General features: G+C 44.8%; 1 protein-coding gene across 1 annotated transcript; it reads left to right on the top strand.

Annotated features, from left to right (window-relative positions):
• Positions 1 to 3,763: 3,763 nt before the first annotated feature.
• On the top strand, positions 3,764 to 14,323 carry LOC310959383 (homeobox protein Hox-B9a-like). Its single transcript, XM_083930707.1, has 2 exons — positions 3,764 to 4,533; positions 13,572 to 14,323. Exons 1-2 carry the CDS (start codon positions 3,921 to 3,923, stop codon positions 13,805 to 13,807), a joined length of 849 nt encoding a protein of 282 aa, XP_083786833.1. The 5' UTR covers positions 3,764 to 3,920; the 3' UTR covers positions 13,808 to 14,323.
• The last annotated feature ends 580 nt before the right edge of the window (positions 14,324 to 14,903 follow it).

Here is a 14,903-nt window from a genome sequence, read left to right on the forward strand (position 1 = left end):
CTGTGTTATAAAAATAGCTTATATATGTATATCTTCCTTTTCTCTATGCAACTGTAAAAATATTTTCTACCCAGCTTCGGTGTCTGCTTTTCTGCTGTCCTTTCTTTCGCACGCGCAGTTGTACCCGCTGTAATGTAATATCTGAACGCAGCAGCTTAATAGATTACTTCATTTCACCCTGAGCTGCAGTTTTAACACTCTCCGATAATCGAAGTGAAATAAATATCCAAAAATCATTATTTCGACTGTGTCCATACGGTATTCAGGCTTTATACATTGAATATCTCAATACAAAAAAATGTATTTGTATACACACCTGGGCTACAGAGCATTGCTCGGGGTTTAAGGTATTGAAATGTAACATTTTACAATTAAGGGCTCTGGTTGTTAATTATGTAAGCCTATTTTAAGTCGTGGCACGCTTTTTAGACCCTAAAAAAATCATTTGGAGATGTTTGGTGGATGAAAGACTGTCCATTACCCTGCCGTAGGTGCATATATGACCTTTTGATGCAGGTGAAGTCTGCATTACGCTTTGTTTTTGCCTTCTGCAACAAATTACAAGTCAAACAATAAACTGAAATACGACTTTTAAACTTGAATCTCTGATGTGATTGTGCTTCTTTTGGGCGTGTTTTGTCTGCATCCCAACACGTCTCTCGCTTTTCAAAACAAAATACCTCGAGAATGTGCGTGAGGTGTAATTAGAAATACGCTCTAAATGTGCGTCTCCTAAATCCAGATCCGTCGGTGGAAACGAAGGCTTTCGCTCCACGAACAGCAAATGACCGTCTGGAGTTCACGTGTCAGTATTTCAAATCTACAGGGATGATCGCGGCCTCGGTTCAACCCCTCTGACATGGTTGCCTCGGTTATTTCAAATCTGTGGGGGGAAAGAAAAGCAAAACTGCGATCCTGAATGTTAGCCTCTTCTCAGTGATGAGTTCAATTGCGTTTCTAAAGATTATTAAACTCGTTTTGAATGTCTCTGCTGGTTTTATGGTCGTTCAATGACTTGTCTAGGCGGTGCGAGGAAATGAGAGGGGGTATTAAATGCAATTTGTTGTAAATACTTTTATTGGTAGCTTGTAAACACGAAACGTCCTCAGCCGATTGATTTGCTCACAGCGTCGATTTAATGAAGTTATATGAGAACATCTTAGTTTCACATCAGATGAGAGTTTGATGGGAATTCCCAAACTGCCTTAAAATTTGCATTCTGAGGAGAAATAAAGCAGAGGATGAAAGTGAAGAGCCTAGCCTCTGCATTCACTCCATGGTTCTTATTTCTGGCTGCAAAGTGTCGTCTTTTTGGCCACGTGACTGCCCGCTGACTGATGGAAAACTATGTGTGCTGCAACAAGAGCACATGAATGGTAACGTCACATATAGGCCTAAATGCTATTTTTGATTTAACCCCGCGCGTTCCTTATCGTTTGTAACGCACTTCTAACTAGAAGTGTGAATAAATGTGAGGAGGTTATTTGTGCAAGTCACTTGCATCATAGCACTTAGGCAACGTGCACACAATGAGGGTGGTTTGCAGATAATCTCTTCAAGCTTTTTCAGCGCCATGTCTCCAATTAACGCGCTGTCTGGTTGGCAGCCCGGCCTACAGGGCGGGGGCCCTCCGAAGATTAAAATTCCCACAGAGCCTGCGGTCTGAGGAGAGGCCATGTTGACTGAAAACTATCTCGAGCATCTATGACTGGAAAACAAAGTCCGTTTCTGCTCAAAACGTGCCGGGAGCACTGCGTGAAGTTCAGGGTTACTGAAAAACGCTCCGCGAGTTGGAATGACTGATGCAAGGTTATTCTGTGCTCCTTCACTAAAGTGAGGTTGTGCACTTTCCCATTACAACACTGTATTATTCATTTTGTGGCTAAAGCTCTTTCAAGCCCCTTAAAAAAAATCACTTAATTACGCAGCTCACACACCAACCTTTAATAAAGTTTATACTTTTGGGTCTTGTCCTTACTGGGTCGCTGTCATCCAGAGGAAGCTGTCCAGATGAGCTGGAAATGGTCCTTTAAGGCGGAAAGGCAGTGGAATGCGGTGCATTCAAGCTCAAAGGCCAAAGCTGGGCGCCAGAGTCGCGACTGATGTTTAAAGGACTCTTGATTTGGGTTTTTGTTGCTGCTCCTGGTCGCTCGGTCTGTCTCCAGTCCAAGCTCATCATTTCTCCTCTGCAGATCTGAAAGCTGCGCTATAGCCTACCTTTATCCTCGTAAATAACCGCGTTAGGCCCACAAGCAATGCGTAGTTCATATTTAATCGTCGTAAATAACGCTGTTAGCTGTGTATGGGACGCACAGATGGGATTTATAGCCCTGACTAGCCGCCTGCCATCCCCAAAGAGTCCAAGACTTCACGTCCGTGATAATTGTAAAGAAATATAAAGACTTACAATCCCGCTGACTTTGATAAAGGTCAGCAGGAAGTCAAATGTCTGGACTCGCTGCCAGTCCAGTCTGCTCTTCAGTCTCCTCATTAAAAGCCAGAAGACGGATTTCACCCCTCAAACGAGAGGCTTCAGCATAGACCAGCAGAGCCAGGTGGCCTACTATTCCGTAACAGAAGAAAGCGTCCAGCCTCAGGCCCCCATACTTCCACCGAGCTCCGGTCCGAGTTGTGTTTACTCATGGCAGCCTGACCGCTGAGTGAGAAGCTCCTTTAACCGACCGGGGGAGAGGCTGCTTCGGTCGCGTTTACGGTCCGCACCACCACAGGCCATATATCAGCCCTATAAAACCAAAGCAGCCGCCCTGATTTTATTATGTTATTAAACGGACCCCAAAAAAAGTAGTTGAAGTAGTTTGCGCTGTAAAGACAAGGGGCATAACCACGCAGGGCCCGATTTAATGGCGCGTTAACAAAAATGACTGTTAATCTGCCAATAAAACAGTGTCAGGCGGCTCCGCAGCTCACAGAAAACCTTACAAGTACATTCAGAAAGTGGGTAAATAATTAAACACACGTCGGTGTGAACTTTACTATCTATCTTGTCTTGGATAGGAAATATCTGCGCTGTTGGCTCGAGATAAGTGTGGGTATATCGGCGCTTTTACTAATGGTGTTTTAAATGCAGACTCCCTGATGTTGAGGTTGATTGAAGCGATTGCGCACAATCGCAAGAGTGGACGGCAATGCGTCTCGTGCGCTCCACACTGAAATGCACGCGCATCTATTTTGATTAGCTCAAAATAAATAAATAAATTCATAAAAATAATGGCGCCACTTATTTGTCAGCCGTTGTCTCCGCTCTGCATTTCGTGCATACAGTCCAGGCGAAGCATAATTTAACGGGTTGATATAATTCTAACGTGACAGCAGCCATAGATACACGGACTAGATATACGGACGAGCCGCTCATTTTTGCATATTGCATATAAACAAGACCATTTATTTAGGAGGGATGCAATCTATTAAATAGAGAGGAGAGAGAGAGAGAGAGAGAGAGAGAGAGAGAGAGAGAGAGAGAGAGAGAGAGAGAGAGAGAGAGAGAGAGAGAGAGAGAGAGAGAGAGGCCCCGCGTGCAGGATTGATTTACGCTCCATTGACGCTTTATCAGACTCGAAGAAAAAGTCCGGCCAATCAGTTTGCGCCTCGCGCACAGACCCGACAAACCCCCGCGCACAATGCGAGGCTGTAGGCTGTAGCACTTTGTTTCGCTGTAGTGAGCAAGTTGTTTGGAAGGAAGGGGGCTAGTGGCAGAGCGAGAGAGAGAGAGAGAGAGAGAGGGAGAGAGAGAGAGGGAGAGAGAGAGAGAGAGAGAGAGAGAGACGAAGGGAGGGGGCGAGCAAGCAGAGGACAGAAGAGAGAAAGAGAAAGAGAGAAAGGGAAAGAGAAAAATCTCGTAATGTCTCTCTACTTGTTCTCCATTTAGTGAACTCGCGGCGTTTCGCAGATAATGTCCGAGAATGTCCATTTCTGGGACTTTGAGCAACTATTACGTGGACTCCATCATAAGTCACGAGAGCGATGAACTCTCAACCCCGGCTCGCTTTCCCAGCGTCCAGTATTCCAGCTCGAGCGCCGCCGCAGCCGCTGGCGGAAGGCAGCCTGGCGGAGCGGGGCACGCGGAGCATCCCCATCCCGAGTCGTATCCGTCGTGCAGCTTCCAACCGAAGCCTCCGGTCTTCTCGTCCTCCTGGAGCCCGTTCAGCCCGCACCACGGTGCCAGTGGCCTCCCTACTGTCTACCACCCTTACATCCCAGCCCAGCACGTGCCCGCCGCGGACACACGGTATCTACGCTCATGGCTGGACTGCGCGCCGCGCGGCTCCGAGTCCGTCCCGGGGCAGGGCCAGACGGGTCAGGTCAAGCTGGAGCCTCAGCTCGGCCATCTAGGCGGGGAGATCCCATCCAAAATCGGCGGAGCGCACCAGCACGAGACCACCACGTACATCTTGGAGTCGACGTCCACAGCAGCGCGCGACCTAAGCCACCACCCGGCGGCCATCCCGAGAACAGGGTTCGAGGAAAATAAGGACATTTGTGAAGGGAGTGAGGACAAAGACGGCCTGGAGCAAAGTAAGTCATTTAAGCAGGAACTAGCGCGCGGGAGAAGGAGAGAGAGTGGAGAGAGAGAGAGAGAGAGAGACTGTAAATGCTTTTAATGCCGCCATAAAACAAGAACAAAGAGCCAGAGAGCCTAAGTGCCCCCACCTCCTGCTCTCTAAGTTTACTGTGAGATTTAGTTCGGTTCATCCCTGCATGTGGAAGCAGCCGGCTCCTGCGGAAACAAATGCATATTAACTGAATGCTGTGACGTTACCTTAAACCAATGGAGGCCTATGTGTAGACTGCATCTCCCCCGCAGTTTTCTAAAGAGGCGCACACTTCAAATAACCTGCAAGAGCCGGATAAAACAATACGAACAACTTGAAATGCAATTGAAACTGGTGCAAGAATCGGCCTAAAAATAACCTACACACTAAAAACTGAACAAAATCACCTCAAGAAAGGGTAATCGCGTTAAATGTACGTGTATTGTGGAGATGCTGTTATTGCGTCCATATGGCAGGTTGAAAATCACTGAAAGTACTGTCGGAATGTTGGATGATTACCTACAAAAGCCAAACACACGTGTAGTCTGATAGCTTTACCTGCATGGGCAGAAAAAAACATATATTGATATTTTTTATTGCGGATGATTGTGTAAGAAAGGTGACTATTGTGCTTCTGGAAACGTTTAAAATGAAGGCAACATCAAAGCGGAAGGAATAGTATTCATAACGACAGACGCGCCAAATCAAAGCAAAAATAAGCTATATATATATATATATATAAAAAACAGGGTCAGATTTATTTATTTTTTTCTAATCTGCTGCTCTTCTCCCTCAAAGTATGATAGTAGCGTTACACACTTACGTTGTTGTTGTAGTAGTGGTAATTACTCGGGGCATGCGCACTGCTGTCCTGTTTGAAAAGAACCGAGTGGTGCTCTTTGGGTTTGTCTTTTCCGCTGCAGGTGGATAGGTCGTGGGGTTCCGCTCGTCTCTCTGTGTCATTTTTATGTTTGTTTGTTTTTTTCACACGAAGACGCGCACATGCGTGTGTCTGCGCTCCATTGCGTTGTAAAGCTTCTCGTGTCAGTGTCAGTCTGTAACAAGCCGGGCTGATCGGCCGCTCCAAACTAAAGTAAATCCCTCTGGAGCAAACTTGTAAATAGAGCTGTAGGCCTCCGGCTCCTGATCTGCCTCTCACTGTGCAGTGAGCGGTGTGCGCTCACAAGTCCCAGAGTATGGAGACATGAGCTCCAGAGCTTTACTGGCTACCTTCGGCCAGCCTGAATGATCTTTTTATAGGTTAATTTAACCAGCGGTGTATAAAGTGACGCCGTGTTTCCAATATGTCATGTACGTATGCGTCCGGGAGGCAGTCAGATACTTTTTTTCCTGCTCATTCATTCTGCATTAACTATATCGTTTTCTACAGACACACGCGCGCATCTGGAGGTTTATTTTGTCATATTTCTAAACGTATTGTTTCCGTCCCTGACTTCAAATGTGTTTGTGTGGCCATCAGGGGAAAATATCAAATGCTATGTCACACATACACACGGCCTGTCTTTTAAAAAAATCATGAAAATCGTAAAAGGAGTCAGGCCGTCCATCATGGACACGAGCCGAAGAGCAGGCTAGATTAGTTCTAAATAGAGCGGATGCCTCATAACTCAGGCAGCAGCGTGGACTGATCTGCACTACGGGACTCAACACCACTCACACCTGAGTGGGGGGACAGTCACACCGAGCTCTCTGGACTCTTAACGCGTATAAATACAGTATCACCCCACAGCGGCTTCTGTTGGGGTTTCAAGACCAAATAATCACGCTCCATGTGTTTTTGCCAAGACGTGTATCTCGCCTAGAGTTATTTTGTGAGTTTTAAGATGGAGAACTGGAGCGTTTATTGTTTTGTATGCTTCTTTTAAAGACATGAACATGGATCTACTGATAAATAAATGTATGGGAACCTTCAGAGTTAGGATATCGCTCATAACAAGCACTAAATTATTCTTTAGGCAAAAAAAAAAATGCATCTGGTTGAATATTTGCTTCAACAAAACGGCAAAACTGATGTCGGGTGTTATTATAGTCTGACGAGCACACAGCCGCACGTGAGTTGCTGTCTTATTCATCTGCTCACTCTGTAATAATAATAATAATATTTTAGCTGTCATGAAATCGCAGTCATCTTGATATAAAGCCGCGGAGGGTTCGGCCAGTACAACACGGGTTTGTTCTCACTAACAACAACATTTAATCCATCATGTGCTGCTGGCGGGGTTGGCTCAGTTTAGAGACATTTTCCCAAAGCTTCTTGACTTATTTAGGGCGGGACAGAAAAACACGCCCTGGAAAAAGAAGAAAAAAAAAATCATCTGTTTTTTATTTTATTTCTTATATATTTATTAAGCGAAGCTGATGTGAACGAGCTCTGTCTCCCGCCGGATAAATCCAGCTTGTGTCAGAGGAGTCGGATCCATGCGTGTGAGCGCGTGACCGTTACGTGTGTCGTGCATTGTGTGTGTGTGTGTGTGTGTGTGTGTGTGCGTGCGTGTGTCTGGTGTGTGCATGAGAGAGAATAAGGGAGGCCTCCACCCCTATTGGCCTTTTCAGAGGAAGAAATACAAATTAGGCTACACTCACATATACACACAGCACTGATACACACACACACGCACACACAGACACACACACACACACACACACACACACACACACACACACACACACACACACACACACACACACACACACACACACACACACACACACACACACACACTCGCACACACTCTCATGCACTCAGACACCTTATTACAGCATGTGAGCATGCTATCCATCAGAGCAGTGAGCTGCTTAAGGGCTGGATGGAGCCCAGCAGCCTCCAGTCTGAATTATTGGACTTTCCACCAGTAACACTGTGTGTCCCAGTCTGGCTCGGCGGTAGTGAAGCCTGGTCTGTGATGGATTCTAGTGTTCGAACTGAGAGTCTTCTCAATTAGAGCAAGTTTCTCTCTGAGCGAGCTGTTTTTCTTGTGCTTTGTTTTTTATTATTCTTTTTTTTATGTGCAGTGTGTCAGTGTGGCAGGTAGTGGGTGCTGCACCCAACAGCAAGTGAAGGCTGTTTCTATTGTTCGCATGGCGGCCATTTTAAACACCTTGGCTGTATGTGTTTCTATGCAAGCTGAACACTACTTTACCCCGACATAGCTTCACAAATAGAGTGATTGGTTACTATTTTAACAAGCAATAGAAAAAAAGTGATTTTCAATACACATTTGTTTGTGCAACCTCAGATATACAGTAAGTCTTTGTACTTCTCTCTTGTGTAAATATCAATAGTCACCTTTAAGAGAGTGTAGTTAGACATATCACCATAGCTACTTCTTAGCTGAGGCTGAAATCAGGTGACTGTGTTGGAACGGCACATATTGAAAATGACAGCGTAATGTTCACGTGACCCTTCTACAGATATGTAACGCATCTCTTATGCCTCATACATGTTTTAAGAATTATCCTTAGTGCCCTCATAGCTGTGTGCTTTTCTGGCTGTTTTGTTCTGGGTTAAAGGAATAGTTTGACATTTTTGGCGGTACTCTTGTTCACTTTCTTGCTGAGACTTAGATGAGAAGATCGACCCCACTCACCACCACCAGCCCGTTAGCTTAGCTTAGCACAAAGACTGGACACAGGAAATAGCTAGCCACTAAATTACCATGTTATATCTTGTATGTTTAACAAATGTTTTCAAAATGTGAAGATGTCTAACGCTCGCAAGAAAATCAAACATTTTTGCCAAATCTTTATGGTATGTTAGCTAAACGTACTCAGTGTACCCCCATACAATCATACAAATATATCCTATGAACAGTTAAGTGCTGTCCTGCGCAATTCCCTGCAGTTCAGAACCCGCTGAAGCAACTCCACATTTAGGTTTAGGAACAGTTTGTGGTTAGGTTTAAGATAAATATGTTTGTTGCATACTTCATGTAGAATTTAACAAAAGTAAGCAGCGATAAGTTCACGCTAAGTCTTGGTTTCACACAGGACATGAACAGGGTGAAAGTCCTGTGTTTGTTTGACCCATCCTTGACCCCGGCCTCCTATACGTGGACTTTGTTGCCTTTTACGACATCGCCTGACTTCCCTCTCAGAGGCACATCAAGGTTCACAATTACATGGGTTATATAGAAATGAAATAGTGCATTACTTCTTGTAGGTGATTGAGAACAGCCTGGCGTGCTCAGGGTTTCATTAAGGCTTTGGTCTTGGTTTTGCTTGCAGATGTTCATCATTTGAGTTAAATATATCATAGTCTACAAATCTTCCTTTAAACACAAACAAGTACAAAGTTACCGTGATGTCAACCATGTTAATAATTTATACGACTGGCATTTTAAATAGAGATTGAGAGCAGACACGTTGAACAACACAAGTTATTGACACGGCATGGCAGACAATAGCTTTGGTGTACTGAAAATGTGAGTTGTATAATTGTTGCCTGCGTCCTTTGTTGGCTACTCTGTGAACAATAGATGAGTTCACCAGAGGGCAACTCCTCAGAGAGCTTTGACTTTATGAGCTGTTAAAGGTTACGACATGGCAGAATTCTTGAAAGTCATTCGCCATTATAGATAATAAGAAGGCATGTTGGACAGCGAGTTGATGTTTCAGAGGTTAAAGGCACATACGTTGGTTCCCCTTATGTGTTCACAAAAAGGGAAAGATTCCTGACAGAACACAGTTTTTATCCACCATAAATTGTATCCCACTGTGTAGGCTGAATTCTAGGATTACTAGCTTGTAATAATGGGTCTAATATGTGAAACATGAACTCTTTGAAAGCGCTCGTATCTGGTGCAGTTTTGAGTAATGATTAGTGTTTGCATCTTGGCACATAACAGCAGGACAAGGCAGAGTTCCCCTCCCCAGGTATTCAAAATGGCCGTTCTGTGAATAACATCAGTGGAATCCTACCTTTCAAAACATCACATCCAGTCAAAGCCGGCGACCGGCTACAGATTCTCTCTGTGTTACTGGTGCTGGGCGGCCATCCAGAATAAACTACAAGATTACACTTCAGTCTTTGTGCTGCTGCTGCTGCTGCTGCCGGGCAGTGCGAGAAAGTTATTACCCCCAAAGTTTATTAAGTTATAACGCCGGGTGAACAACCCCATTAATTGGTGTGTTGCTGTTGGTGGCTGGGCGAGATGGGGTGTAAGGTTTTGGGTGGTTGGGTGGGGGGGAATAAAATACGACTTCTGGAAATGTAATAACGTGCCTTTGGGATATATGAGAGGTCAATTTCTGGAACTATTAGGGTGAAATTGCTAAGGGAGGGAGAACGAGAGAGAGAGAAAGAGACGGGATGTGATATTAGTCTTCTAGCCGTTTCAGTCACTGTTTCCATACAAGCGGCATTAATCACGGTGGACACACACACACACATTGGCCTACAATTGAACACATTGCGCCGCAGGGCCATAGTTTTACGGGATTATTAATCTTTTCATCCAGGTGACACCACACATTGCTTCTGCAGATACACGGATGTAGCCTAAAGAAAAAGATTCAAGCAAGCACTGTACAAGCTATACACACATAAACCAGCCATATTCTATCCTTCTATCCGTCATCGTCCTTACTGTCGGAAAAAAAAAGAAGAAAGTACTGTCCACCATCACCACCAGCACCCCAACTCGCCACCCTCCTCCACCTCTCCACCCCTCAACCGGTTTGTCATCCTGGGTGACAGCCACGGTCGCGGCACAGCTCCGGGGGTAATGGATGGTCCTGGAGGTGATTATACACCCGGGGAATGCAAAGCACCCACTTTACAATTTGACCAAAGCGCAGCACATCCCCACCCAACCCTCCACCCCTCTTCACACCTCTTTACCAGGCATTATTTTGCTCTGAGATTAAATCGATCCTCTACATGCTGGCCATGTTAGAGGGAATTGATTACAGAGGGTATTAAGGACATATTTACTTATGATGGCCGCTAACTAACTTAACACAGGGAGTCTATATTCTGCCGGATCCACATGGACAGAGGCCAGCTGATGTACATCGCTGGCAGCCATCTTGGCTTTGCAATCTTGTTCTAAAGCCCTTGACCATAATGTGCTGTGTTACACTGCCAAAACTTTGACATTTTTAGTCAAACTGATCAGAATTTTGACTTTGTATTAATACTTTTCACTTGCTAACTACATATTATGACTTATTTTCTCTCAATGTAGACTTGAAATGTCAAAATGTGATCTATAGATCCACATTTTGACTTGAGTATGCCATATTCTTAAGTTATAAGTATTTTTTTGGTTGTCATCCATAACTTTAATTGCGTTTTTCTTTTTCTGGTGTAAATGTTGCGTATCAACCATTTCAAGTTTAGATAAGATCAAACCTAAAGCTAACACTGCTCAAGGTGCCACACAGAAGGGTTCTTTATTCACAACTGGCAGTTAAAAGAACCATTGTTATGAAAGTCATATGCAGTTTTGTGAATTGTCCTGGCGTCATAGGAATGTCAAAGCAGTAAAATATCGCCAGGCTCCTCGGGGAGGGAAACGCACATATTTTAAATCTCCTCACTTGGCGTCGAATGGCGCTGAAGCTCATGACTTTTAACTGATAAGATCTTCTCATCTGCCATTTTAGGCCAGAGGACTGAGGTTGCAGTTCACATAGAGATAGAAACTAGCCTTTATAAGCCCCTTGCCCTGCAGACCTATGGTCTGGCGTTGGTTTCAAGGATAAATCTTGTGTTTTTTTTCTCAGTTTGACAGCAACAATGAGAAGCTTTTTGACCCTAACCTTGCCCAAACTGATTTAGATGGAGTTCATATTCCCAACTGAAGTCTGATAGCTAGACTGCATGTGTGCTGTCTGACTTACACTGCCTCAGGAAGGCTCTAGCACTACAATAACAGCCAGTGACTCTTAACCAAAAAAACATTTTTAACCAATAAATCCAGGAAGGAATCCCCTCTTTCAGTCACATTTGGGCTGAGCAGCAGACTGCCCTGCTGATTGAGACATTGATAAAATTCAATGAAAGAACAGCAAAAAGAAAATAGTTCCCACGTTGCACGCACACGCTGGTTCTGTTCATCATCCTAAATGGTCTTTAAACTGTGTAACCCATTTCATTTGCCTTAGCTAATCAGACTCAAATTTAACAAAGAGCTATATGGGAAGGCAGAAATCGTAAGTTCGACATGTTTGCGTGAACTTGTTTTTGCTTTTACAGAGTCTAAAGCTGAAAAACTCTGTTTGTTGGCTCTGCTGTTGTAATTGAGCGGAGGAAGAGCCTGACCTAACCACAGGGAGTGATTGCTCATGGTTAAGGGTTTTTATTTAGAAGATGTAAACGTGGAAATGAACCAGAACCAGCTCTGGCCACTCACAATGTTCCTGAATGTGTTTTGATAGTTATTTCAAAAAGTAAACGTTTATCTACTGAGAGTGTAGGTGCTGAGAGATTATGCCAAACAAATGCAGAATATTAGCAGGTAACGACAGGTCCGGGGATTGTCCAAATGTCCAAATGTGTTGTTGTCTTTTTAGGAGCCTCTGTGCCGTGAGAGTGCCATGAAACTGCCTCATAGTTGAGATGCCTGGGTGCTTTGCAGAGGGGAAGAGCAGATAGCTTTAAGCCCTTAACCAGACCCATGCGTCCCAAACAAGAAGTCTATGCTAATTACGTCGGTCTGAAAGCTATAAAGAGGGGTGGGGTAGTGGAGGAGTCAGGGTGGCCTGGCTAACAAGACATATGGAAGAGAGAAATAAGAGACAGAGATGAAAAAACGAAGGCAATAATTCATAATTTACTCTCCACCGAAAATGAAGACCGTCCCGTTTAGAAGCCTCATGCGTTACAACATTGTTATTTACATCTCAAATCAATCACAAGTGCGGTGGAGCTTGTTGTGCTGTGGCATCACGAAACCGTTATTTGATCACCTAATAGAACAACTAATTATGGAAGTCTCTCTCTCTCTCTCTCTCTCTCTCTCTCTCTCTCTCTCTCTCTCTCTCTCTCTCTCTCAATCTGTTTTTTAATAGTTGATTTATGAATTTAGTTATGGGCAAATGTGCCCGTGCATTCCCCCGCTGTTTATTAATTTAGCATCAGTCAAAAGCGACGCAGTGACAGTGTGCGGAGCTGCAATATGATCATCATTCTCACGCAAACAAAGAAAGCAGTAAAACATCTACACTGCTTTTTGTGTTTGCTCTCATCACAGGGTTTCGGCTGTTGTCACAAAATGTGTTTTGCAAGACACACAAACACGCACGCGCACGAGCGCGCGCGCTGTAATGCTGCCTCCCTTATCATTTGTCAATTACCGCCGTGATTGGAGCGTCCTATATTTACGCGCTAAGGTCACCTTCAAACAGGAGCTCCCAGAAACATATCCATACATCAGTACATGTAATTAACTTATCAGCTAACTCCTTGGCTAATTTAAAAATTTTCATGACATTTTTAATGCTTTTGCTTAAATTGTGAATGAAATTGGTGCACCTTTGAAGGGTCTGGACCGGTCCTCTTTGAGAAACGCACCTGGGACCAGGTATAAGTTGTAATGTGGAGTAAAACCATAAAACAACAGACGAGTATGCTATATTAGGATTGGTCTGTGTTTAATCCACTTTTTAACGCTACGTTCTTCTCGCTACTTCATAAAACAATGGTCAACAATTGAGATGTGCTGTTCATATTTGCCCTTCGTGCTTTGCTCCTTATGCAGCTGCAGGGTGGACGAAGCGGTCCGTCTGTCTTCCACGTGGTGTCAAATAAAACAGCCACGGGTCTGCTAGTGTCAAATCTGCAGCCCCTTTGCCACCATAACCCTGGTTTACGCACCCAAGTGTCAATTGCAGAGTCCGGTGATTCCGAGCAAAGCTTTTACGCACAAGGGTCTGCCATTTTTACGCACGAGATGTTGTTTAGCTGCTTTGTCTTTCCAAAGTTCTAAAACTGGTTCATTTGTATTGATTTTTATATTGTATCATTAAGTGTCCTTTCTCTTGCTTCTCTTCCTCCAGATGACCCGTCGGCCAACTGGCTTCATGCGCGCTCCTCTAGGAAGAAGCGGTGCCCGTACACCAAATACCAGACCCTCGAGCTGGAGAAGGAGTTCCTGTTCAACATGTACCTCACGCGGGACCGGCGGCATGAGGTGGCGCGCGCGCTCAACCTGACGGAGCGGCAGGTGAAGATTTGGTTCCAGAACCGGAGGATGAAAATGAAGAAACAGACCAAGGACCAACCCAAGGACTAGCATACACGCCCAGACACACGTACATGCACGCTCACGCCACGTATCCAACATAAAGTCCTCTATTTCTTACGTATAGAACACACAATTGCCTTTTCAACACACACACACACACACACACACACACACACACGCACACACACACCTGCCTTTTCACTGTAGCTTCAGTCCTTCCCAACCAATCTACTGATGGATGGTTTCTCATTTGTCCAGGTCATCGTTATCCCCAAAGCAATTTCAATCAAAAGCAACTGGACTTGGTTATTTGTCTAGGAAGACGGTTTGATTGATGCTAACAGACGCTGAGCACGCCGCCACGTTCATACTGAAGTCTTAAGAAGCTCTCCGGGTGTTGGAGACAACTTTTGAACTTTGGACGCATTTGAGTTTGTAGTCATGGAGGATGACAAACAAACATCAACTCCTCCTGGACCCTTTCTCCTTTACATGAGTCGGACCCAATACAAAAACTGTTTGCTTGATGAACTGATAGCTCGTGTTTGCCCGTCGTCACACTTTTACACGTTGTTAGTTAGGCTTTGATATTACGCTGCATTATGAAAGGGAAGATAACAGCATTCCGCCTGATGACGGTAGAACAGATTGGGGGGTGGGGTGGGGTTGGTGCAGACAGAGGGGTTTTTATTTTCTCTCCAGCACTACTCTTCCTTTTATTAGTTATTTATTGTTCTGCAGCTGGCACCGGAGGCGCACGGAGGTGCTGAAACCGGGGTTTCACTTTGCCATTAATAAGCACGAGGAGCACACACACACACACACACACACACACACACACACACACACACACACACACACACACACACACACACACACACACTGGTGTCCATCCTTCTTTTTCTTCTTCTCCTCTTTTCTTGTTTCTGTCATTGCTGGCAGAATTTGATTAGAAAGCGCCTGATGGTCGGCGTTGATACAAGCAGCAAGCCGCCGTTTGTTTCCCAGTTGTCGGCCTAAGTAATGAGCAGATACCGGAGGGGAGAAGCAGAGTGGGAAGTGATGGGATGCTGGGGGTGTTAACCCGACTCAGCAACCGGGGGAACCGATTAGACTGCTGTCGATATCTTGGATCCCAGCCCTT

This window comes from Echiichthys vipera (genome assembly GCF_963691815.1).
Source record: "Echiichthys vipera genome assembly, chromosome: 17".
Taxonomy (NCBI): domain Eukaryota; kingdom Metazoa; phylum Chordata; class Actinopteri; order Perciformes; family Trachinidae; genus Echiichthys; species Echiichthys vipera.

Excerpts from the sequence above, each read along its gene's own strand:
- LOC310959383 (XM_083930707.1), top strand. The coding sequence starts at position 3,921 with ATGTCCATTTCTGGGACTTTGAGCAACTATTACGTGGACTCCATCATA. Across the intron at positions 4,534-13,571 it reads CAAAGACGGCCTGGAGCAAA|ATGACCCGTCGGCCAACTGG; the intron begins GTAAGTCATTTA and ends CTCTTCCTCCAG.